General features: G+C 41.3%; 1 protein-coding gene across 2 annotated transcripts in view; it reads right to left on the bottom strand.

The window, feature by feature from the left end:
* The window catches only part of LOC128161767 (E3 ubiquitin-protein ligase PDZRN3-B-like), a 91,877-nt gene that overhangs the window by 14,620 nt on the left and 49,658 nt on the right, over window positions 1-27,599 (bottom strand). For both annotated transcript variants that reach the window (XM_052825157.1, XM_052825156.1), the window contains exons 4-6: window positions 13,366-13,577; window positions 6,001-6,142; window positions 3,501-3,599 (exon numbers count right to left, since the gene is read on the bottom strand). In XM_052825157.1, the coding sequence (XP_052681117.1) occupies window positions 3,501-3,599; window positions 6,001-6,142; window positions 13,366-13,577 (453 nt within the window). The remainder of the gene's footprint in view (window positions 1-3,500; window positions 3,600-6,000; window positions 6,143-13,365; window positions 13,578-27,599) is intronic.

Genomic DNA, 27,599 nt, shown 5'->3' with positions numbered 1-27,599 from the left:
CACTGACCTCTCACCCAGTAAAACAGGAAAAAGACCCTTAGTATAAATCCATTAGAAATGGCCTTTTTCTGCTCTCCTGTCTTGGGAGGTAGAAAAAAATTATCTTATTTCCACTCAGTGCAATAAATTATCTCTAAACAGAGGATTTATAGAATGATTGTGCTGTTTGATTTTATCTTTGGTTCTGCTATTAGTGCTGACAGAATCATAATTCAAAATCTGAGTGAACATTCTTTGTACTCACAAATCTATCCCAGACCCGTATGGATTAGCACCCTAACACAAAAAGGTCATTAGCTTGGCAAGTTCTATAGATTGACACCCAGATTTATAATTTCCTATTTTTGCTTTCATGATATTTCAATATCGGTAAAGATTATCCCAAAAAATAGTCAACAAAAAGAGTCAGAAAAAAATTTTGATATACACCATCCTTCATATATATAAATAACTCTCAGCAGAGAGGGTTCATTAGTCTTACAAAGTCTGAGTGATATAATAACTCAATCAACACATAAGGAAGAAATCAGTCGTTTAAAGCCCCTTAGAAATTAATAAACTCTCTAAACAGAATGTCATAAGTTATTTCTGCTTTCAATAAGAACTATAGATTTCTTATAATGGAAGGAGTTAATGGGGTGGAAGTTAATTAAGGTACAAAGACCTGGGGACACAAATATTGATCCCCTCCCGGTCACCGAGAGCAAGTGTAGGTCCAACTTGTCTGTATATATAAAATAGTTGTACATTGAACATTGACAGTAATGTGGTATGTTCTTTTTATTAATGTTGCTATCCTAGGAAGCACAGCTCAGAAGACAGAACCGTTACATCACCAATACACATCTTCTGCCTCAACACAGGATAATCAAACCAATTAGCAGCCTTAATTTGATATTAAATTAATTGGCTGAGCCCCCCTGGTGTATACCTACAGTCACAACTTATCATAGGGTCTAATACACAGGCGGGCTCACCAATCTAACGAGCTCACCAATCTAAGGAGCTCACCAATCTAAGGAGCTCAACAATCTAATGGGTTAAAGGAAAATGAGCCTTTATTAATTTTACATGATCAGAAACACATTATTTCAGCCCATGCTCCTTTCTTTCGTGGCAATTTTCTATAAACAAGAGCACATGTTATTTCTTTCTCTGTGGCAAGTTCTAACAGCAAACTAACAACAGACAACATTTATGTGGGTGAGGGGCACGATCTCCGCCTCTCCTCCAGTCCTGGTCAGTTCCGACATGCATCACCAGGTTCCCAAGATGTCAACCTGTCAAGAATGTCAGAGAATTTACAGCTAGCCTGTCAAATTGGTTCATGGAATTCCTCTCTCCCCCAGAGTGTCAAATCTGGAGCGCTGTCCCTCATGAGAAGCCGATACTTGGATCATAAATCAGCAGGACTTGAGGGGCTCTCAAGAGAGTCTAGCCTATCTGACACAGCAAAACCAAAATAAAGGAAATTCTAATAGAAACAAAAGACCTGTCACTGTATCAGAGGCCGTTATAATCTGAGGCCGTTAGCCTGTAGAGGGAGCTTCCAGCAGCAGGTGCCCTGGGCTGACGGCAGGTGCTCCCCGCCAATGACTGCTTCCTGCTCCATCAGTCACACACCGAGGCCTGAAGGATGCTGAGCTACAACCACAAAGTGTGTGCAGCAGGCTCAGAGGGAGACAAAACTCATCAATAATGGAGCCCCTCTCTGCATTCTCCAATATCAAGCATCAACAATCCCTCTCCTTTACTATATGCACATCATTTTTCTAATTGACAGAGTGTCTGCTAACATACATATTTCTGTAGTGAATTGTTAGAGGCAAGAAGTAATCAGATAATTTAATAGCCGAGTTGGAGTTTTTTAATATCTTCAATCCTTGAAGGTTGATCACTGACCTGAGGGTCGTTAATCAGGATGAGGGGGGAGGAGCGAACTCATTAATAACACAGGGACCCCGTGCTCCCCCCATCAACAAGGCTAGTGGTACACAGACTGGGATACAGGGACCCACCATCTATCACAGCTCTTATTATGGTGATCAGTTTACACCAGGTAAGCCTTACCTGGGGCCGGCTATCAGTATTACACAGAAGGCTAGGATATTACAGACGTCATCGCCTGACTTAATGGTTCTCTTGACCTCGCCTCCACCTCTGGAGAATGGTTTCCCTGCAATAACAAGCTATCATCTCCCCCAGACTACCGACTTCTTCCCAAGGACAGACACCTGATGGCAACCTTGTACATGAAATGTGTACAATCCACTCACAGGCCAAATCTAGCCCAGAAAACATGTACAATCCACTCACAGACCAAATCTAGCCCAGAAAACATGTACAATCCACTCACAGACCAAATCTAGCCCAGAAAACATGTACAATCCACTCACAGACCAAATCTAGCCCAGAAAACATGTACAATCCACTCACAGACCAAATCTAGCCCAGAAAACATGTACAATCCACTCACAGACCAAATCTAGCCCAGAAAACATGTACAATCCACTCACAGACCAAATCTAGTCCAGAAAACATGTACGATCCACTCACAGACCAAATCTAGTCCAGAAAACATGTACGATCCACTCACAGACCAAATCTAGCCCAGAAAACATGTACGATCCACTCACAGACCAAATCTAGCCCAGAAAACATGTACAATCCACTCACAGACCAAATCTAGCCCAGAAAACATGTACAATCCACTCACAGACCAAATCTAGCCCAGAAAACATGTACGATCCACTCACAGACCTAATCTAGCCCAGAAAACATGTACAATCCACTCACAGACCAAATCTAGCCCAGATATCCTCCTCCCACAGACTGCAGCTAGTGTAATCGAGGAAGGAGCTCTGTGTCTTGTAATAACAAGTGACTGTTGTCCAGTATTAGGGTACAGCTGATCCTTCTCCAGAAAGAGTTTTTCCTGATTGGTAACATCATCGCTTTGCGACTGATTGCTTGGAAATAGAGGGTGGACACATGAACCAATGATTTGGACATTTGATCCCCAAGTGTAGTATTTGATACCCCCGCTCCATGGAAATAGCTAATACCAAGGGTAGTGCTTGATCCCCCCTACCCATGGAAATAGCTAAAACTAAGGGCAGTACTTGATCCCCCCTACCCATGGAAATAGCTAAAACTAAGGGTACTACTTGATCCCCCCTACCCATGGAAATAGCTAAAACTAAGGGTACTACTTGATCCCCCCTACCCATGGAAATAGCTAAAACTAAGGGTAGTACTTGATCCCCCCTACCCATGGAAATAGCTAAAACTAAGGGTACTACTTGATCCCCCCTACCCATGGAAATAGCTAAAACTAAGGGCAGTACTTGATCCCCCCTACCCTTGAAAATAGCTAAAACTAAGGGTAAATAATGTCACCATTATATTATGTTGTGGACGAATGATAGAAAACTCTATACTCACTGAATCGTACAATAAGCAAGCTTCTCAATGAGAGTAAGGATTTGGGGGCCACTTACCTCACTAATAAATATGTCTGTCGTCTCGTCTTCTAGGGAACCATAACACAAGGTCAGTCCTAACTTCTGGTGCTCCACCGATCGGTGAAGGATCACTTCCTGTAGGCAGAAAAAAGAGGACTTCATCACATATCACATCAACAAAGCAAGACAAGTTTATACCATACACGTATATATAACAGTCAGCTACCTCACCACCTTACTCTGTATTGCCTTCATTTTTCTCAGATCAGCAAGTCTCTAAGAATATGGAAACAACAAGGACACACTCAGTTTTGACTTGATACAAGATGATCTGCTGCTTTTTTAGACAATGTTCCCGAGGATTGTCAAATAAACAGACCCTTCTCTCACAGTAAATGAAGACCCTTCATCTGTAATGGCTACTTCTGCTTGCTTTTGATGTTGTTCTTTTTAAAACAGAGGAGTGTAATAGCCTGCTATCAGCCTGTCAATGGCCTGGCTAATAATTAACAATATCTATTGCAATCAATAGACGGTGTTTGCTCAAGTTGTTTAGGAGAGGGTCCAAGTGTTAATAAAACACCTCTGTCAACAGTGGCAGGGCCTCTGTGTGTTCTTCTGTACACGGTGCGAGATGTAGGAGCTCTAGAGCTGTCGCTCGATCCCAAGAGTAAACACAGCAGAGTTGATAATTCACCGCAACAAGGGCCGCTCAAAGGACCGAAACAGGAGAGGGTTATTGTAATTAAAACAAACTTTCAAGTCAGTAAATATCCTGGATTAAGGGAGTTCATCAACTTCAAACCATCGGAACATGATCTAGAGAGCTTGTTTGAATTACTTTCAAATAAATTTGAACTTATTTGAGTTTGTAGATTGGATTGAAGCCTTTTCTCTTTCAACAGTTTTGCTGAACACTTTTATGTCTTGATCTATATTTAGTGAAGCACTACCGCTTTTTGGACCAAACAAAAATCTGAGGACCTATTTGAACTGGTTGACCCTTTAATTAGATCAAAATGTAGGTCATATTTACAATTGTATATCAACCTTCTTATACCTTGAAAAAAACCTCCAAAATTAAAAGAATATTAAAAAATTTTATTTCTACATACATTCCTAACCCCATCTGTACAATCTGCCCCATCCATACCTTACTGTGTTTTGTTTAGTTTCTGTGCTGCATCAACAAAAAGCAAGCACCCGTTCCCCTTCAGTGTCTGTTTTATACCAGGCACAGAGTATCTGAGAGCTAACATTTCACTTGTCTTTGACAAATGTAATTTTTTGAATGAGTTTTGAAAAAAAAAACATCTGAATTAAAACGAGCATTTAGGTGTCTATTTCACCACTGAACAAAGACCCCCATTTATCTTGAAGTAATCAATTACAAGCTGTGAATTTAATTGTAAGGAGACTAGAAAAAGACATGCAACAGTAAAACCCTTACACATTAAATCACACCAATGCCCACAACCCTAGCTGACTCTAACTCCGATTTATCTTGCGATTCCGCATGAAACTGGTAATTCATCCGTCTTAACAGGGAGGGGCATCTAACCATCGATATGCACCAAGGTCATTACCCCTGACCCCAAAACCAGAAATCTCCACAAAACGGCATCACATTGAGGCTAAATGATGTAAATAAGTCGAATAGAGTGGAGCAAATGAACATATTTCATTTCAATACCAGCCATAATACCATTGTCATACTGACTCAGTAATGGCTGCTGAGGATAAAGACACAGGAGGATTCACCAGGCTCGTTACTAAATGATTCTGCACCAAAAAAGTAGACTGCTCTTGTCAATCAATCAACAATCCAACTGCAATAAAAATGGATTTCTGCGGGGACAAAAAAGGCGCCTTATTAAATGCAATAAAAATTTATCACTATCTGCGGTAATTCTGCACCAGGCGTAATTCTAGCAGACTTCAGGAGTGAGAGAGTTTTGATATCTGACGCTCCAGTGTCAACTTTAGTCCAATTAAACACCATTAGTCAAACACAGAATCACCAACTCTTTCTTCCCAATGACAGCAGAAAAATAGCCATATTAAAGCGCCATTAAACAATTATCTTTTGATACTATTTGTGGTCGTTTGATACCACTAGCAATATAATTCCTTTCTTCAGACGTCTCATAATATCAGTAGCAGGCCGATATTGTGTAAATCATTCAGGCACAGGGGCACCAAACCATCAGTCAAAACATATTCCAGTGACTCAATCTATTCCCAGCTACGAGACAATTAAAGGAGAACTTGTTTTTCCGTTCTTTGTTTGCAATGCTTTTGAATAAATAACTACTATACAATTTATTAATGTACAATACAAACAGAAAAATAGCCTAAATATCAATCAGCTGGCCTTAAGTTTAATCACCAAGTTATATCCTTCATAAAAAATTCAGAGAGGCAAATGATTGTACAATTTTGCGAAGGTTAAAATAACGCTGCATGTAAAAGCATTGATTGGCCATTGGACTACACTGGGCATCCACGGACAATGTCCACTGAAGCTGATAGTTACCTCATACTCCATTTCGTATCCTACTCTGTCGTCAAAGTAAGGGTCGTCATAATCCATGTTGTGGGCCATCTCTATGTCGGTGAGACCCATGTCTGTACTCGGGGAGAAAGCCATGGGGCGGCGGGTCCCGGCCTCGTACAACCTACAAACAGAAAACATAGAATATAGAACCTACAGACAGACAAACAAAGGACAAAGCATCGTATCATTGTACTCGGGGAGAAGCTAAGGGAACAGAAGATACCATCTACATACAACCTACAAACAGAAAACATAAAATATAGAATCTACAGACAGACAGACAAACAAAGGACAAAGCATCATATCATTGTACTCGGGGATAAAGCTAAGGAACAGCAGATACCATCCACATACAACCTACAAACAGTCTGAAAGCAAAAAATAACAGACAGGACACGCAGGATCACAAACCATCTAAACTTAGTACAACCTCACAGCCAAGTTACTGAAACCATGAGACATACATGTTAACACAGCACCCCATTACAGCTACACCCATTGCCTCGATTCATGACATAAGGACCTGGGTTAATATATTTTGGACTGTAAATTAATCCCCATCACTCATGCCACTGCTAGTGTCAGCCGAGACTGCCTCCACTGTAAAAGCAGCCAGATTAATCAGCAACAACTTTCCTCCATTAAGCCTTATCTGTCGGTGTGGGAAACATTGAGAGAAATAAAAGATACAAATCTAGTTTTAAATTTATTTGACAATTGCATTTCTAACAGGAAGTAAGGCGCCTGCCCTGGCCATGTAGAGTCCTGGTAACCATGACAGTGCAGGGTTACCCAGGGGTTTATTTTTTTTTTTTGGGGGGGGGGGGGGGGGGAGGGACCCAGGGTTTTTGTACGAGTGAGACAGTGTTAAGAATCCAGGTCAGTGTTACGTGCATTAAATCATCACATCAAGGATTTTTGACAAGGTTTAATTTATCTGAAATATTATGTGATTTGTCGTGCAATGTAAATAATTCTAGGGCCTCTGAGTGCATTACCTTTCTCAGCTGATCATATAATATTCAAAAACCTACATTGTACAGGCCTGGAGAAATATCTTGTCCCCCTTTTCCTCTCTCTCCCTGTCCTTGATAACAGCCCTCTGTTGTGTTGAAACAACTAGACAGATCAAATTTCAGAATGTCTGTTTAATTAAATATGATAAATGAGTTTAAGTGAAAAGGCAACTGAGGGACCTAACCTTTTGGAAAGATTTGGAGACTACGGCCATTAGAATAAACCGACCAGCCCGCTTTGTTTGATTCCCCCTGTCTGTTACAACAGCCTGTGGAGGTTTGGAGTTTTACATATCTACTGATCCATTTACTCTTATCTGAATATCACACAACTATTCTGCTTGGGTTATGTATTTTTCTGGAGAAAATGTCATAAAAACGCAACTATTCAAATCTTACGAATTCTTTCTCTCTAACCTGAGTGTCATCGTGATAAGATGAATGTAATTACACATCATAGAGAGGGACTGGAGATACTGAAGATTCTGATGTAATATTTGATACCGGCCGCCTAATCAGCATTTATAATACCTATTACAATAGCGTACACAGATTTCTGACTCAGATAAAGCAACAAGTTCATTATATCCACTTTTGTTGCGAAATAAGAAGACAGACCAACATCATCGAAATGGAGCACCGAGGAAAGAAAGCTTTTAACCTTGTGTGCAGGAGAAGGCTGAATCTGGAATCCCATATAAAAATGTCAAATGAAAGTTAATGTAACATTTAGCTGGATGCTTTGATGTGGGGGTTTTATGAGTTAATGCATTCGTTTGTGGACTAATGGTTGATAATTGTACTGCCAATGTCAGGTAGCTATATCATACAGGCCTACCTGTAAACTCTACCTGTTGCACCTGTCTTATAAACAACGATAACTACAGCAATCTAGCATAAAAAAAACTCTCTCATGTTTTCCAATTAATTGACAGGACCAGAAATGAATGAGTATGTCAAATCTTGAAATTAATAAAAACACAAATTTAAAATTGTATGAAGCTGTCAGGACTGGCTCTTCAGCATCACAGACTGTTCCATTTCCCTCAACAACTTGTAATGAAAAAGATTGGGTTGAACACAGCAAACATTGAAATAAAAGAGGCAAAATGTTTGTGGAGTTGATAGAAGGCTTATACAGCATCTGTGGGAGTCTCTTGCTATCTCTTAATTCAAACATCAGCCGTGTGTGTTGTTTCCCCTACATTGTTTGTATAGCACTCAATTCTCCTGGATTCTGGCAAAAAGTTAAAGCCCCCAAAGGATCTCTGATCCCTCAGGCTCCAGCCAAGATTTACTTACATCTAGAGAGGAACCCATCAATCCTTCAATAAATGTCTTCTTTCATACTTACTTAATCTTTTTACTTCTAAAGTTTGATGCATGTATAAAAAAAATTTAAATCTGAACAAATTCCTTCCACTAAAATGCATGTATCATTTTTCTTAACAAAATAAAAACATGTTATTTGAAATCCATCAGTCAACATTTAGATGAACACATACAACCAATTCCGCAGATAAGCCTCGTGTAAAAAAAGGTGGAATCTGGCAGCCTTTTGTGATTGATCTCGATAATAAGAAGATAATCTGTACATAAAACGTTTCAATCTGGTCCGGCACAAAGTCTTGATTCTGGCGGCTCTAGTCAGCACCATTACCTCATCAACAGACGTGAGGGGCTTGGAAAGATTCTCTTAGTGCATGCAAAAAACTTCAAATTTTATCTGTTTTCTATACATTAAAAAACCTGAACATAAACGCTAGGGGCATCTGTTCTTTCCGACCTATAGTTACCATGGTAATTAAGCTCTTTTCCCAAGTTACGGCACCGAAGTGCCAATCAAAAAGCTGGTTATAAAATATAATTACTAGACTCTAAAGTTCTTAGGGAGGGTGGTTAAGAAACGATTATAAGACGTTAGGCTTCATTCCCTTGCTTCAATTAACCCCTGATGAAATCATCTATAATAATTTCCCCCCTTTTCTTTAGTTTCTGTTCAGACTCCACAAAGCTTCAAATAATCTCTGTTCCCAATAAGCACCAGAGATAATTACAAAGAGAGGGGATATCTTTGTAGATGATGAACAAATTAATTCCCTCATAGTTATAACAGGGTTATCCTTTCTGTAACATCATAATCTCCGGTAGGACAGAAACTGACCAAAGAGTGAGGCTGGGGGTCGAGGGTTGGTGAGAGTAGTGAGGCTGGGGGTTGAGGGTTGGTGAGAGTAGTGAGGCTGGGGGTCGAGGGTTGGTGAGAGTAGTGAGGCTGGGTTGAGGGTTGGCGAGAGTAGTGAGGCTGGGGGTCGAGGGTTGGTGAGAGTAGTGAGGCTGGGGGTTGAGGGTTGGTGAGAGTAGTGAGGCTGGGTTGAGGGTTGGTGAGAGTAGTGAGGCTGGGGGTTGAGGGTTGGTGAGAGTAGTGAGGCTGGGTTGAGGGTTGGTGAGAGTAGTGAGGCTGGGTTGAGGGTTGGTGAGAGTAGTGAGGCTGGGTTGAGGGTTGGTGAGAGTAGTGAGGCTGGGTTGAGGGTTGGTGAGAGTAGTGAGGCTGGGGGTTGAGGGTTGGTGAGAGTAGTGAGGCTGGGGGTTGAGGGTTGGTGAGAGTAGTGAGGCTGGGGGTTGAGGGTTGGTGAGAGTAGTGAGGCTGGGGGTCGAGGGTTGGTGAGAGTAGTGAGGCTGGGTTGAGGGTTGGTGAGAGTAGTGAGGCTGGGGGTTGAGGGTTGGTGAGAGTAGTGAGGCTGGGTTGAGGGTTGGTGAGAGTAGTGAGGCTGGGGGTTGAGGGTTGGTGAGAGTAGTGAGGCTGGGTTGAGGGTTGGTGAGAGTAGTGAGGCTGGGTTGAGGGTTGGTGAGAGTAGTGAGGCTGGGTTGAGGGTTGGTGAGAGTAGTGAGGCTGGGTTGAGGGTTGGTGAGAGTAGTGAGGCTGGGGGTTGAGGGTTGGTGAGAGTAGTGAGGCTGGGGGTTGAGGGTTGGTGAGAGTAGTGAGGCTGGGGGTTGAGGGTTGGTGAGAGTAGTGAGGCTGGGGGTCGAGGGTTGGTGAGAGTAGTGAGGCTGGGTTGAGGGTTGGTGAGAGTAGTGAGGCTGGGGGTTGAGGGTTGGTGAGAGTAGTGAGGCTGGGTTGAGGGTTGGTGAGAGTAGTGAGGCTGGGGGTTGAGGGTTGGTGAGAGTAGTGAGGCTGGGGGTTGAGGGTTGGTGAGAGTAGTGAGGCTGGGGGTTGAGGGTTTGTGAGAGTAGTGAGGCTGGGTTGAGGGTTGGTGAGAGTAGTGAGGCTGGGGGTTGAGGGTTGGTGAGAGTAGTGAGGCTGGGGGTTGAGGGTTGGTGAGAGTAGTGAGGCTGGGGGTTGAGGGTTTGTGAGAGTAGTGAGGCTGGGTTGAGGGTTGGTGAGAGTAGTGAGGCTGGGTTGAGGGTTGGTGAGAGTAGTGAGGCTGGGTTGAGGGTTGGCGAGAGTAGTGAGGCTGGGGGTTGAGGGTTGGTGAGAGTAGTGAGGCTGGGTTGAGGGTTGGTGAGAGTAGTGAGGCTGGGGGTCGAGGGTTGGTGAGAGTAGTGAGGCTGGGGGTCGAGGGTTGGTGAGAGTAGTGAGGCTGGGTTGAGGGTTGGTGAGAGTAGTGAGGCTGGGGGTTGAGGGTTGGTGAGAGTAGTGAGGCTGGGGGTCGAGGGTTGGTGAGAGTAGTGAGGCTGGGTTGAGGGTTGGTGAGAGTAGTGAGGCTGGGTTGAGGGTTGGTGAGAGTAGTGAGGCTGGGTTGAGGGTTGGTGAGAGTAGTGAGGCTGGGTTGAGGGTTGGTGAGAGTAGTGAGGCTGGGGGTTGAGGGTTGGTGAGAGTAGTGAGGCTGGGGGTTGAGGGTTGGTGAGAGTAGTGAGGCTGGGGGTTGAGGGTTGGTGAGAGTAGTGAGGCTGGGTTGAGGGTTGGTGAGAGTAGTGAGGCTGGGTTGAGGGTTGGTGAGAGTAGTGAGGCTGGGGGTCGAGGGTTGGTGAGAGTAGTGAGGCTGGGTTGAGGGTTGGTGAGAGTAGTGAGGCTGGGTTGAGGGTTGGTGAGAGTAGTGAGGCTGGGGGTTGAGGGTTGGTGAGAGTAGTGAGGCTGGGGGTCGAGGGTTGGTGAGAGTAGTGAGGCTGGGTTGAGGGTTGGTGAGAGTAGTGAGGCTGGGTTGAGGGTTGGTGAGAGTAGTGAGGCTGGGGGTTGAGGGTTGGTGAGAGTAGTGAGGCTGGGGGTTGAGGGTTGGTGAGAGTAGTGAGGCTGGGGGTCGAGGGTTGGTGAGAGTAGTGAGGCTGGGGGTCGAGGGTTGGTGAGAGTAGTGAGGCTGGGTTGAGGGTTGGTGAGAGTAGTGAGGCTGGGTTGAGGGTTGGTGAGAGTAGTGAGGCTGGGTTGAGGGTTGGTGAGAGTAGTGAGGCTGGGGGTTGAGGGTTGGTGAGAGTAGTGAGGCTGGGTTGAGGGTTGGTGAGAGTATTGAGGCTGGGTTGAGGGTTGGTGAGAGTAGTGAGGCTGGGGGTCGAGGGTTGGTGAGAGTAGTGAGGCTGGGTTGAGGGTTGGTGAGAGTAGTGAGGCTGGGGGTCGAGGGTTGGTGAGAGTAGTGAGGCTGGGGGTTGAGGGTTGGTGAGAGTAGTGAGGCTGGGGGTCGAGGGTTGGTGAGAGTAGTGAGGCTGGGGGTCGAGGGTTGGTGAGAGTAGTGAGGCTGGGTTGAGGGTTGGTGAGAGTAGTGAGGCTGGGGGTCGAGGGTTGGTGAGAGTAGTGAGGCTGGGGGTTGAGGGTTGGTGAGAGTAGTGAGGCTGGGTTGAGGGTTGGTGAGAGTAGTGAGGCTGGGTTGAGGGTTGGTGAGAGTAGTGAGGCTGGGGGTCGAGGGTTGGTGAGAGTAGTGAGGCTGGGTTGAGGGTTGGTGAGAGTAGTGAGGCTGGGGGTCGAGGGTTGGTGAGAGTAGTGAGGCTGGGTTGAGGGTTGGTGAGAGTAGTGAGGCTGGGGGTTGAGGGTTGGTGAGAGTAGTGAGGCTGGGGGTTGAGGGTTGGTGAGAGTAGTGAGGCTGGGGGTCGAGGGTTGGTGAGAGTAGTGAGGCTGGGGGTCGAGGGTTGGTGAGAGTAGTGAGGCTGGGGGTTGAGGGTTGGTGAGAGTAGTGAGGCTGGGGGTCGAGGGTTGGTGAGAGTAGTGAGGCTGGGGGTCGAGGGTTGGTGAGAGTAGTGAGGCTGGGGGTCGAGGGTTGGTGAGAGTAGTGAGGCTGGGGGTTGAGGGTTGGTGAGAGTAGTGAGGCTGGGTTGAGGGTTGGCGAGAGTAGTGAGGCTGGGTTGAGGGTTGGTGAGAGTAGTGAGGCTGGGTTGAGGGTTGGTGAGAGTAGTGAGGCTGGGGGTTGAGGGTTGGCGAGAGTAGTGAGGCTGGGGGTCGAGGGTTGGTGAGAGTAGTGAGGCTGGGTTGAGGGTTGGTGAGAGTAGTGAGGCTGGGGGTTGAGGGTTGGTGAGAGTAGTGAGGCTGGGTTGAGGGTTGGTGAGAGTAGTGAGGCTGGGGGTTGAGGGTTGGTGAGAGTAGTGAGGCTGGGGGTTGAGGGTTGGTGAGAGTAGTGAGGCTGGGTTGAGGGTTGGTGAGAGTAGTGAGGCTGGGGGTTGAGGGTTGGTGAGAGTAGTGAGGCTGGGGGTTGAGGGTTGGTGAGAGTAGTGAGGCTGGGGGTTGAGGGTTGGCGAGAGTAGTGAGGCTGGGGGTTGAGGGTTGGTGAGAGTAGTGAGGCTGGGTTGAGGGTTGGTGAGAGTAGTGAGGCTGGGTTGAGGGTTGGTGAGAGTAGTGAGGCTGGGGGTTGAGGGTTGGCGAGAGTAGTGAGGCTGGGGGTCGAGGGTTGGTGAGAGTAGTGAGGCTGGGTTGAGGGTTGGTGAGAGTAGTGAGGCTGGGTTGAGGGTTGGTGAGAGTAGTGAGGCTGGGTTGAGGGTTGGCGAGAGTAGTGAGGCTGGGGGTTGAGGGTTGGCGAGAGTAGTGAGGCTGGGGGTTGAGGGTTGGCGAGAGTAGTGAGGCTGGGGGTTGAGGGTTGGTGAGAGAATAAAAAGTAATTATTGGGCAATGATATCCCACAACATCTTTACCAGCAGGTAAAGGGTAGACTGTTACAATGGGAAATACCTTACCATGGGGGGGGGGGGGGGGGTGTCTGTTATATGAGTCTTGGGGGGTGTCTTACCCTGAGGGTAGGTGAAGAATGGTGGGGTGGGAAGGGGGGTCAGACTTGGTTATAAGACGATGCTTACCCTGGGGGGTAGGTGAAGAATGGCAGGGTGGGGTGGGGTGGGGGGTGTCTTACCCTGGGGGGTTGGTGAAGAATGGCGAGGTGGGAAGGGGGGTCAGACTTGGTTATAAGACGATGCTTACCCTGGGGGGTAGGTGAAGAATGGCGGGGTGGGGGGTCGGCTGTACAGCTCCTCCTCTGTCTGGGTAGATGTGGACACCATTGCTGGGGGCGTGTTCTTCATCTTCGTCTTGCTGACGCGTCGTAGAACCTCCACTGTGATTGGCTCAGCAGCCGCGCGGAACGCTTCTACGGCCTCCTCGTGACTGGCTTGTGACAGATCCTGACCATTTACCTGAAACACAGAACAAACAACATCATTACAGGTAAGCAACCAAATATACTCTGTAACACAGAACACTCGTATCCACAAACATACTATGTAAGACTGAACACTCTCGTATCCACAAATATACTCTGTAAGACTGAACACTCTCACACCCATATAACATACCCATACTTGTAAAGACTGACTTGTCATTCTACAGTACTGGTATAATACACATTAACAGAATTCTTTCATTGATGTTGCATGCAAATTATTTAATCTGATTACATTAACAGGTAACCTTTTGCATCCAAGGCAGGTGTGAGGACATATGCCGAGAAGTGAAATTAAATAATGCCCTAATATATCACCAACTTATTATATAAAAAGCTACTGTAATCACAGGGCCATCAAACAGTAATGAGTGATGAAGACTGGCAAACAGGTAATATCAGTGTTACATAAATCTTTAATCTACACAGAGATGGAGTATAGATGGCTGACAGCCCGAGTCAACAGAGCTACATTTACACAGTCACCAGCATCTGTCCAATCGGAGCGGGGAGCCACGATGTATCCCAGAGTTCCACTGACTCACAGCTTCCTGACAGGTGTTGGATGCCTTGGTTACTAATATAACAGCACCAGTTACTTATGCTGGGTACTTAGAACTATGAATCATTGATACTGACTCGCTACCATCAAACCCCACAAACAATGGCAGCCAATAAATGACTAATTACTGGTTCCCTAGACCCGTCTATAGCACCAAAGGTCTCAGGAGAGTGTCTATTAAATCATTACAGTAAGATGGAAGCCTATCATTCCATACCTCATTAATAAATACACAGGCTAAACACCCAGTGGTGCGATGAACAAATGATGGTACATCCTAAACACCAAGAACAGAAATTATCGAGGATTCATCAATGAAGTTCATACGGATCCTCAGGGGAGTTCTTCATTGAACACACAGACAACGTAATTAAAAGTTCACTTAAAATTCATCACAGGTATGGATATGATAATCACATTAATAATCATGTACTAAAATTTAATAACGTATAAGCTAATTTTATGAGGTCATCAATAACAAGTCCAGCTATCTCTGACTGGTCCTTTTCCCCTGTAGCTGGTTCCCTCCTCCCTTTGACTGGTCTCTCCCCCAAGTTTATTGACTGTGGTCCCCTAGGGGCCAGCTATACGGGACATTAGCCACCCCCTTGACATTACGATGACATGCTTTATGATAAAGGTACAGAATTTAAAATTTAAATGGTAACAATGCTAAAAACACGTCCAATATGATCAATACACACCAAGGTACAAATATTTGCTGCACGTTAATTCACTTAACACTTCATGCTAATTAATGAACCGTGCCCGTGTCAAGGAAGAAGTAAGTGTGTCGATCTTTTGACATTTCTGACACAATTTTTTTTAATACAAATTGATATATGCTATTTCATAAATTATTCATTACTCTTTAGTTGCCTTTGACACATCGATTTGGTAAATTCAATTATTTGATGAACACACTAATGCACTATTATAAAAATAAAAAGTGAAAAAAAAATATGACTTCTTCCAATATTTTTAAAGTTATTTCTACCTGAGTTGTAACACCATAGATTCACTTAATACTAACTCAGTGTCAGTAAAATCCCTCTGCAACATCTGAAGCACTCTCCTTGCTGGTCCACCAATTAAACATCAGGTGTTTCTGAGAACTTGCCCCCTCTGTGGCTACTGACCAAACATCAAGACAACTTGTATAAATATACAGTAATTAGCACCAAATCAATTTTACTTTCTTTGTAATAACCACAAACAAGATTGAGCAGTGGAGCCAGCGCATCACCCCTTACCACCGGCAGATAAATGCTGAAACCCGGAGATTAAACACAATACTAAATAGTTTGGCTATGACAAATTTGCAGAGGGTTTGCAGAGTAACATTGCAAATCATGCATTCAATTTCTTGTACAATTACTCTTTGGCAGTTTGCAAGCTGTCTCCAACACCAGAAATCCGAGAGAGAGGAGAGAGCACGGGCTCTGTTCTATATTTAAATCTGATAATTCAAACTAGCGCCAATCATAATTAGGGCCTGATTGGAACAATTCCACACAAATTAATAAAACAGTATGTAATGTAATTGGGGAAATAACTGGATGTCTGCACGGCAGATTCCAGCGAGGGAGAGGGGGCACTGTCTTGTGATGGTAAACTGATTGTAAGTCTGCTACAACACAATGGCTGCAATATATGGTACTCTGTGAGAGCTGGTCAGGTTGTTGTTTTTACACTTTGTGGATGTAATAGTATAGCAATATGAATCAACTAATGATCTTAGTATCACTGGGTCCAATACCATCTATACAGAGTGATCTCCCTTAGTGGTCAATGTCTCTCAAGGAATCTACATTACTGACTCAGTACATTACAGATCACTGACCATAATACACCCTACAGAATGCTCCTGATGCAGCGGATCATCTCCTCTGTTGCATAAATCGACAAGTTCCTTCCTTCATCATGGAACGTCAGGCCTCCATGTTTTTACTAGATAATGCTGCACAGACTGGCTGTATCTCCCTGCACACATCTTGCTACACATCAGTATCAAAATATACGCATGCTAAAGATACCTCCATGCTTTTTTATCCAAGATTCATCCAATTTATTTAATCTATAGCAAAAATTACACTCTCAGACAATTAGTACCAGTAATTTGGATGTACATATATCAGAATTAACTAAATATATCAGCATATCTGATATCAGCATCTATTACAATTCCTGGATATCTTAAAGATATGAATTGCAAGCATTACAATACCTGGATATCTTAGATATCAATGGTAAGCATTACAACTGGGGGACATATACCTTGGATATCAATGATGATATCAGAACTGATGGATATCTACGACCATCAACAGATGGCTCTCCCCTTTTTTGTCTCATTGTTCGGCCTCCTTAGGGCTGTCATACATTATTTTCAATGAGGGGAAAAAATGAATAATGATAAATGAGGACTGTATCAGTGACATCATCACTGTAGCCACAATCTCCACGACAGATCTTGCTCCGATGCATACCCCCTACAGCCCAGCCATCCACAACACACATGGCTGCTGAAATCATTCCAAACCTTTTTTTTTCCCTTTTCTACATCTCTAAACTAACATTTCAGTCCTTATGGCCACTAGCAGTGAAGCTGTTGTGTATGATACCATTGTATCTATAGCGTTAATTATAGATCAAAGAGAAGGAGAAACGTGGACTGATTTGATATCTACTGCTGACAGCTATGTGGACCTGTTACCACACACAAGTCTATGCAAATCAGGAAACATTCCTCTCATATTCCAAACCATCCGCACATTTTCTAAATTACTCAATCTTTTCACCACAAGTATTTTCTATATTTAAAATGAAAAACCATAAATGTACATTATTTGATAACCTGAGTTTTTTTCATATAATAGAAAGATTCCAATTAGACTTAATGGGTAGTCTAAAGTTGTAACGAGATAATTAATACCCTCTCAAAGTTTGATGACACAGATTGTGAAAGTGATTTTAAACCTCCACTGTCATTCACAAAATTCAAAGAAGAGTTGAGGTACATCAATTATACTGACCTTTTGGTTCAAACATATATTCCATACAACCTCAATATTTTGTAAAAAATAAAACAAATCGGACACCCTCCCCCCAACCACCCCGAGTTAATGCTCCTATTCAATTGGGATGAAGAAGCTTATCTTGACAGAGAGCAACAAATATTGCAGCATCAATCACTGGCTAGTGGTTCACAAAACCCATCCTATGATGGAATCGATGAGCAATTACATTCGTTTTCTTCCTAAATTGTCTTTGTTTTCCAATTTGGTTTAGGTTTTCAGCCTTTTTTATGACATGCTAACTACCACCAGTTTGACAATAAGACTCGATTATTGACAATCTTACAAAGCTGAATCCAGTTCTCTGCCATATAAATCATTATACATGCTGGCATTTTCCAACATGCTGCTATCCCCATCAAAATCTTCCCAAGACAATTGCATTCGTTTATGACATCTCCACAAGAATGAATTCTACCACTAGAAATCTAGATAGAAAATTGGAACTTGCAAGTAACTGTACAAGGCCAATCTCCCAAAGGCAAAAACACCTCAAGATTAAGATTCCAAAGTAGGTATAATTGACCAACCTCAGCGATGCGATCACCGTCAGTAACATGTTGCTGTCTCCCATCCCACACCTGTTGTTCGTTTTGTCACAGTGGCGTGACTTCAGGTTTCTATAAACCCCTGGTTAGCCGTGATATTAAGAGACAAAGGTAACTCCAATCAATATTCACCGGCATATCCCGACACTTTTACTTTTTGATATCAGAAACTTTACAGAAATGGTGTTGGTGATTCACAGTCAGCATCTACAGAGTCTTAGCATCTCTCCGTGCCTACATCCTACAACTGACTCCTAGAGATCTATCACACAGGATGCAATCATACACCACCCGACCCTATCACAAATCTCCTACACCCACTGATGTCTCCACTGTTCACTATGTAATAATTCCAATATTGCATCCTCTAAGATTGTTTTCCGTGAAGCACTTGGACTCGGGCTTGGATTCCGAGAGAAACCCCATCTATAGACCTCATCACAGTCAGACTGCTTACTACAGCTTCCTACCAGGGCTGAATTATCCCTCTCTCCTTCATCCCCTTCTTCTACTCCATTTACTCGTCCCCCGTGTCAGAGAGCTCATTCTTTGTCATTTCCTACAAATCAGCTATTGATTTTGGGGAGTAAATGAACTCCCCTATTCTGTGGAGATGAGGAGGTTTATTCATCTGGACAGCTCAATGGGATAAAGTAACCAAACGGCCATGTAATATAATATCCTCCCTGTCCACCTCAACTACATCACATCTCTCTCTCTCTCTCTCTCTCTCTCTCTCTCTCTCTCTCATTGCATTGTTTTAATGAATTCATTGAGAAAATATAATTGAAGGTATACAACAAATCATTTCAATGAAAGTCTCTCTCTCTCTCTCTCTCTCTCTCTCTCTCTCTCTCTCTCTCTCTCTCTCACACATTCCCACATTTTTGTTGGTTTTATGAATGAATTGAAAACATAATTGAAGGTGTACAAAAATCCATGGCATCAGATGAAAACTATCTCCTTAAAAAGGCAATTCAATTCAATTCAATTATTCCTTTAATAGGTATCAAGTGGTAAAAAATGAAAATTAATTAAATAAAAGCCATCTATAATTAAGCATGCATCTATTTCTAACACCTTAATAAGGAAAAAGATTGAGATCCAAATTAACTAGCCCGTACTTTTAACATTAGTTTTAACTACCTGTACTTTTAATGACTCTCTTGGCCAATGACAGGTTTATATTTATTTAAACAGCACATTCTCTAAATATAAACAGTCTGTTAAGGGAGCTAATTAGCAGAAGAAGGAAAAGTTGTCTCCCTTGATGGAGAGTGTAGATAAGGTCATTAATCATTTTGAAGCTTGTGCTTTGACTTTTCCTGGTGTAAAATCTTTGAAATTCTGACCCCATGTTAATGAGAGTTAATTGTCTAATAGACCAGGAGACAACCTCGTTAAACTCTCTTTTTTATGTGGTCATTAATGTACATTGTATAAGAGTACTAACCGTTTACTAGGAGCTGGCTTAATATACTTAAGAAGTTATCATGAAGACTATTAGAGACTTGACATAGGGTCACAAAGCTGAACCAATCAACAGAGAGAATCTAAAGGTTTAATGTCCCCAGAATGACTGAATAATTAATAAAGGGCCAGAACCACATAATAAAATCATGACTTAATAAATGAAAGGTACGAGTGTAAAATGTTTGAATGTGGAGCAGGCCATCATTGGCATAGGCGCTCTGCTTCCATTGGTCAGGGGACGTCACTTAAAGTCCACCGATTCGAATTCTTTACTACAACCATCCATCATATCTGTGGTTCAACGAGTTACGATCATTAACATGGGTGGTTCTTCAATACATAAAACAATGACTGGACAGTTATAACATTAAAACAATTACGAACGGTAAAAAATATCAAATCTACAAAGGCTTTAACTTCAGTTATAAGGTTTTTAACTTCAGTTATAGGAGTCAGAGATGAATTGAACATTTTTCTCTGAAGTTTTTGCATTGTAATGCTTCATTATACATTGCATTAAGGACGTTGTTTACTCAGGATTTGAGTTCTCAAATCCGGATTGTTAAGTAGTTAAATTTCACGAGTAAAATTTGTTTTAAATACAAAAAGCATTTATGAAATGAATTATTATTGACATAAGAATTGATATGTTTACCAAATTATGGAATAAGGCTCTGACAAATTTTGACTTTTAGCAAAACAGAGGAAATTCGGGCTTAATTTTTCAGATTTTGTTTTCCACTGAAATAATCTTGGTAGTACTATAATATTTAAAGTAAAGATTTTATCTGTTAGTCAACATAATTTTGCATATTTTCTGTTGGTTTTATCTTGCTTTTTCGTTTAGATAATCGTATGGCACACACTACAAAAATATTTAAAAATGCTTAAAAATGATAAAAGACACCATATCTCAAAATTTTGATCATTGATCTCATATACATTTTATGCCAACAGAAAAAGGTCAATATACTTAGTTTAATACTATAAATGTTTTAGCATTATCATCATTCAGTTTTTTGTTATATTGAATCAAAAATGGGAAGTAATTTGAAAACTGATAGAGGAAATTCGGACTAGAATATCTATAAAAATTGTGAATGAAAACTTAATGCTTTGTATCCATTTAATGTCACTACCATTCATATACTGTATTTCATTTGTTAAAGAGTTAAGCAATTTGTATTATTTTCACAATTAAGAAACTCTCAATCATAGTGTAATATTTTTAAGGATTTTTCTTAAATTTTCAAAAAATATTCAATGGACATTAACTCAAAAAGTAGGTCATTGACCTACTTTTTTGAAAGTGAAGAATAACACTACTATGTAAGGTCTATAACACACAGTAGATGGTTTGTCATTATCATCAGTGGAATTTTTTTTTCATTCTGAGTAAACGTCATCCTTAAGATCACCGATTGATTTCAACTTTTTATTTTGAAGAGACAAATAACTTGAAGCATTATGACTGACTGGTGACTTGGTGGGGGTCAGAGTTTGGGCCCCCTAGATCCACCCACAACAAGGATAGAGACAAAGAATTCAAAGCGTGTGCCGCCTGAAGCGACGAGGGGGCGATAGGCATCTTCATGTCATTTTATAAAATTTTAAAAAGAACATTTACAAATGGGAAATCCATTAAAGTGATATGATTATAGCCAATAAAACTCCACTTTACATGGAATGACAACTCTTTGTGCTGTTCTAAGATCCGTGATGACTAAATAATGTAAAAAGACAAAACCACAGGTTACCAAGCAGAATCATCACCGTTATAATGGCAGTGTATGAATTAGCCTATAAAACTTAGGAATGACAAAATCATTACAATTAAAAATGATTTTGTCCTATAACATTTGACTCAAGAGAAGAAGATAGATATTGGAAGTTAGGCCTACTTGTTAGGTCATCCTTTTAGCAAGAGAAACAAGCACCTGTTCTCCCTCAGTATCTTATTCTCAGTGACTTTGAAGAGAGAATACAGTATTGGTGATACTAAGGTAACAGTACACAGCGTTCTATATCTGACAACATGTCCCTTATACTGACACCTTCCACTCAAAATGTCACACGGGCCTCATACCAAGCCGTTATTCAATGACCTGAAATTCTTGCTTTATTTCTGGAACTGACACAAAACAAAAGTTCTGACAGTTTCCATTGTCACCACATTCCCCCGCGGTGTCGCAGATTTCCAAAATCGCTGCCGCAAAGACGAAAACAAGCAACGGGGCCATGCCAGGCCACAGAGAAACCATAAACACAATCAAACCAACCTTGGGCAATTGTTTTAGAACAAAAGTGAGTTCTTGTTTTGATCAATGTATATAGAAACCCCTGTCTTTATATATACATAAACAGAATGTCCTTTGAAGCAGAAATTGCACTGGAGGTTGTTTGTGTTGTTGTGTCCTTGTAGAATGTAGAGAAATAACCATAACCTTGACCTTGGTGAAAGAGAAAGAATTCAGCAAGACTAAATTCCATGCATATACCACTATCCCCCCCTATAAACAGTACACATATACCACTATCCCCTCCCTATAAACAGTACACATATACCACTATCCCCTCCCTATAAACAGTACACATATACCACTATCCCCTCCCTATAAACAGTACACATATACCACTATCCCCTCCCTATAAACAGTACACATATACCACTATCCCCTCCCTATAAACAGTACACATATACCACTATCCCCTCCCTATAAACAGTATACACATACCTAACAAGTTGAACAAATAGTGTAACCTGTGCTGCTCCAGAGTTCAGGGTCTGTATATATATGGTAACCAGATAATTGTGTATTACAGCCAGACCAATAAAGCCCTGTAATAAATCTATGGCAGCATGCTATCTCCTCCCATCATCTAAATCTGCTGACTGCAGGCCGTTTAACACCGATAGCCCTCATCTCAATATTAATGATTATTTATATACTTCCCCCCAATCTCTCTGATAATGTATATATAATTGAGTGTTTGAATGTTTTCTCTGAGCTGCTTGGAATTTTTGGGGGTCTTATTATCCTAGCCTATCAAAACTGCCAAATATTTACATTCAGCCCCCCTCCCCCCCCAAAAAAAAGAAGCACCACCTGTGCATATTTTGGTACTAAAAGGTCAAGATATCACATTTTAGTAGCAAAAGGTCAAGAAATCATCACAGGTTGTGACAGTTCTGTGAAGGCATTCAGGAGGTAAAATTCATTACTGTAAAACATCTTTACAATGCAAAGGTATAAATACAGGTGTTCAACTTGTACAATTGATCAGTGGAATACCACTGGAAATAACTTAATCTTCTTTCTTTACTCTAGTGAGGATATCAAGGTATATCCATGTACAATTATAGATATCTAATGACATTACATCAGTAAAATGATACAGTTAGGAGCAATGTGAAATATCCAAACAATTTGTACCAGTAAAATAAGTAATCCGGCAATTCAACGTAACCTTTCAGCTAGGTGTCTACCAGTATCACTGATTTAATTAAGACTAACGCTGTGGAATGTCATGAATCATAATCTTTATGTTAATCTGAAAAGTGAAAAATCTCTTTCCTCATTTCCTTTTAAATTATCCCGAAAATCATTAGGACTTAAAAACCTACTTTATTTAATAATCTTTTCATGATAATAAAATAAATTTTTATAGCATTTGAAAATGTAAGTCTCAAACTAAATTGGTGCTCCTTTAAAATATATTTTAATAGTGGGATTTTTCCTTCATTATTTCTTCTTATAAGACTAGAACAGTTAAAAGGCTCACTGTTCAATATCATTTAGGTTATTTAGACTAAGATGCTGAACATGTAGTAAGAAAACTTTCAAGTGAATCCTTGAATATATTAATGATGACATATTTCTCTCTATTAAATCATCTCTCTCTCTCTCTCTCTCTCTCTCTCTCTCTCTCTCTCTCTCTCTCTCTCTCTCTCTCAGATAATACCAGCTGTGTTTCACAGATCACAAACTACCCATTACCAGTCCTGTTGTAAGTGCACAAAGGTATCACTATATCTACTCTAGACTTAACAATAACATCAAATCTTGTGTTCTGCTGAGAGATCAAATTCTACACATTCTGTAAATACCCACAGATCCATTCAAAATCATATGACACAACTAGACCAGAACATCTAGGTTATAGTGCCATTGAAATCTATCAATTAAGATTGGCAAGATACACAATCCATCCAACATATACACATTACAACAGACTACAAGATATCCTCATTGCAAGCAACAGCTGCTGTTTCCAAAAACTTTCTACAGTGATGCCCTCTTCACTTGAAACATGGGATGGGGCTGTAGTCATATGATGAAGTATTCATTCATTGAATCCAAAGATACACTATAACTTCCCAATCAGTAGAGGAACTTTGACAATAAAAGGACAGTCCTAGTCCCAATTAATACAATTTCTATTATTATATCAAACTGGTGTCTAATATGATGGCCTCTACATGTAGCTTTACCACAAGTCAACAAATGAGCAGCAGTAAATACCCACAGAAACTTTGAAACTTCCACAGAAAGTCCATAAACATCACAAGTATACAGTAGTAATATATTTGTGGTCATTATAAACAAACCCCAGTAACTTCCAGCGTTATTACAAGAGCCTTACCTTGGTGAGAACAATTCCCTCCCAGAAATCCCTGATCTGTAGGATGTGGCTCTTCTCCCCCAGTCCCAGACAACACAGGATCCCTGCCAAGTCCTTCATATTGCACTCAGTAACAGAACCCCTCAAATCACTGTACACAGAGAGTGGTTGCCAACACAACGTAATGTTCTCATGTCAGCCACCCTACTACTAAATGCTTCTCAAAAACAACTTTGCTAAACCGATCACTCTCTCAAACTGTCAGCTATCTCTTCTCATCAGAAAGCAACAAACTCAAGTTCTTTGTCTGATCCGTGATAATCCCTTAATCCTCTTGTCTAAGGTGACTGCTCATCAGATAATCCAATTAAAAAGAGCATCTGATCTTTGTGCTTCTAAAGATAGCACTGTCCTTCTGTCTTGGAGTAGTTGTCCTTTTTGCAATATCATGCAACAACTTCAACTTATATTCCTAGAAAGAGCGTTTAATTAACAGCGCTCGTTAATCAAGCCTCTAATTACTGCATACAAACAATTAGTACGACCTCGCTTCCTTATGTTATCTAACTGTCACAACAGAAGAAAACTCCAAAAGTTTAAATGGCCCCGGCTGTCAGCCTAGCGTTTGTATGAGCACCGTCACAATTGGTTTGGTCTTCCTGTGACGTGTGCTCCAGATTTGGGGAGGTGTGACTTGACGGGATTTTTTGAGTATTCATGAACTCTTGTTAATGTGTTTCCTGGTCAACCTTTATGAATTATTATCTACAGGATCAAAACAAGAGCCCTGTCAAATCTCGCAGTACCTCATTAACTCTCAGAGAACACATACAGAAGTGGACCGACAGACTCAACACACTTTTCATTTTAAAACATCTAAGAGATCTTAAAGTGCTGCAATGTTTTTATTTGTTGGTGTACTGAGCGGCATCATTGAAGTCCAACAGCAGATCCCCGACTCCATCATGTGATGTGACAGAGGTTACGAGGAAATGTCTTCTTAAGCATTACAACAACTGTAAACTTGCACTATTGAAAAAAGTGAAAAATATCAAGATGTGCTTTATATATGATAAACAATTTCCTCTTTGAATTATCAAAAAATATAAAACTCCACAACAACACAAAGACCTGAAGAAATGTTTGTTGACAATGGCTTATATCATCAGTTTGATACATCAATCTTTAGTTCGATGGAGAAATAACTCTTCCTTTTTAAAGTTTTTTTTGACACATTCAGATTCAATATAGATAGGAATTCTCTTTGACAATTTCCAAACACAGCCCCGATTCTTCACCTGTCATTCTGTTCCACAATATATTGATCCTGTCTGTTTCTTATCTGAACGCATCTAAATAAAGACACGCTTACAATTCTACTACTATTGAATGTGAATACGTCACCATCCGAGAAAATAAAATCGGAAATTGAAGCTATTAAATCTGATCAATTCATTCATTCTTAATGATAACTTAATTAGACCCTCTCCTTTTCAACAACAAATAATGGCATTGATTTGATTGACAGTTGCAAAGTTGCTCCAATTTATTTACTAACTTTCACACCCTATATGTCGCGTCAAAGCAGTGACACCGACAGAACTTAAAAGGCAACGCATTACCACAGCTGACAGTTACATCTTTTGAAGTTCCCACAAATCCTTTGTCTTTAATGTTCCTACATTTGATATTATGATAGTGACAGATCATATTCGTTTTGTTTATATTCTAAATCTTTGGTTCTAAAATTGATGCTCAAACAAAGCGACAGCCCAATTACTCACACCAAATCTGCATTACAAGGCCGTATTATGTCACTCCCTGACCATAGTTAGGAGGATAATAGTCATCATACCTTAGTTCTGAATTCTAGAAGTGACCACAACAACAGATAAACTCGCGTTCAGTCTTGGACCGGTGACAGTCTATGTACTTATATGCTGTTTACCAAGCGGACATTCTCCGTCTCTTAACTCTGTTGTCCAAGAGAATACACTGAGGCCTTACAAGTGTCTTTAGGAAGTTGATCAAGTGTAAATACGTGGACAGATAAAAAACGGATCTACACATCTGGAGAAGATTAAAAGTTATCAACAATGGGTCACTCAGTCCAAGACAATTTGGACACCGTAGACAATCGAGGGACAACTGCTCTAGCTACAGGATGTAAAGCTTACCATGGAGTAAAGTAAGACATTAAGATTGAGGACCCCCACCCCCCCCCCCCCCACTCCAACCCCACCTCTTTATTGGCCATCTCTACAGCTTGCTAGTTGCAGTTTACACACATATGGATGCATTGTCTCTTACTGACGCACTAATTACACCATGACAAGATAATCATCGTTTCTGCATTGTCAACAAAAAATCCCTGACAGGTCTATGCTGTATACAGCCTACTAATCTGTTACATCTGAACCAGATATTTCTATACCAAGTCGGAAACACAGGACATTCGTTTCGTTCTAATTAACTTCAATAAGCAGGCCATTTTATGCAGCGTAATTGTCTATCACTCTGGAATTCCATCTTTGAAAAAGTGGATGCCTCACTGTGCCATTAGGTTAGGCCTAAAAAAAAAGTTGTGTGTTTATAAAGGTAATCCGACCTAACATTTTTAGATGTCTGTGTTTATCCGATTGAGAATTTTATATTATTTTTATTAAAAAATCTGTTTTTAAATATGACCCAAACAAAAATTCCTCGGGTTTATGCAGAAAAAATGTGATAAAATAAAAAAAAATCCCTACCTACTTAACCTAATTTTTTCATCAGTGTTACCCTAAACACACAATTTTTTTGTTTAGGCCTTATTGTAAAAAGTAATCCAAGGATCAGAATATTCATCTCCGGTCCTTGCACAGTCAAAATCTCTCTTCTCTCTATCTCCTCTCTCTTCTCTCTATCTCCTCTCTCTTCTCTCTCTCTCCTCTCTATCTCCTCTCTTTCTCTATCTCCTCTCTTTCTCTCACTCTCTCTGAAGTTTTTATTCATTTTTTGGGCATAGCTATAAGACCGTTTATTGGTATGCATGTTTAATAACCTTTGACCCCTTAATCCAGCATGATGAGATGATCCCCCTAGGGACCGTGATCCTAGCATGACCCGGGACGCACACCACAGATTATTTCCTATCTTCAATTTCATACAAATTATTCAAAAGTCACTTTATCTGACATCAAATGCATACACTAAAGTACTGCATGTCTAGGAATTTGTCAGCGTGAACAATGTACACTCTGTGGCTTTGTCACCACTGACAAAAGTTCTCCTGGATAGGAATCATGGGATACTTGACCTGATTAGTTCGCGTGGTGGGGTGTCACAGCTACACAGGGAGAATTATTACAGAGGGGCTATATGATCTTGTTAAAAAAACACCTCAAGCTATAACATCACCATCTCCAAATCTAAACACCACAGCAAGAGATGCATGCAAGCTGAAAGAGCCATGTATATACCATTTATTAAAATCCCAATACTGACAAAAGAAACCAGGACCCAGGATCTTAATGTCAGGAAAATAGAAACCTGGTTTGTGATCTGCACAATCATGGTATATTGTCTGTTAATTCGGCGTGATACGTCGGGGGGACAGACAGCGAGACAGGCAGGGACAGGGCTAGGGATAGGACCAGGCATACTGACAGTCATCATGAATGGTGACCCACCCCCAATCTGATTCCATGGAGAGAGCAATAGAAAGCTGTCCA

This window comes from Crassostrea angulata, chromosome 8 (genome assembly GCF_025612915.1).
Source record: "Crassostrea angulata isolate pt1a10 chromosome 8, ASM2561291v2, whole genome shotgun sequence".
NCBI classification, from domain to species: domain Eukaryota; kingdom Metazoa; phylum Mollusca; class Bivalvia; order Ostreida; family Ostreidae; genus Magallana; species Magallana angulata.
Note: the sequence above shows the minus strand (reverse complement) of the source record. Positions and strands in the feature narration are given on the sequence as shown.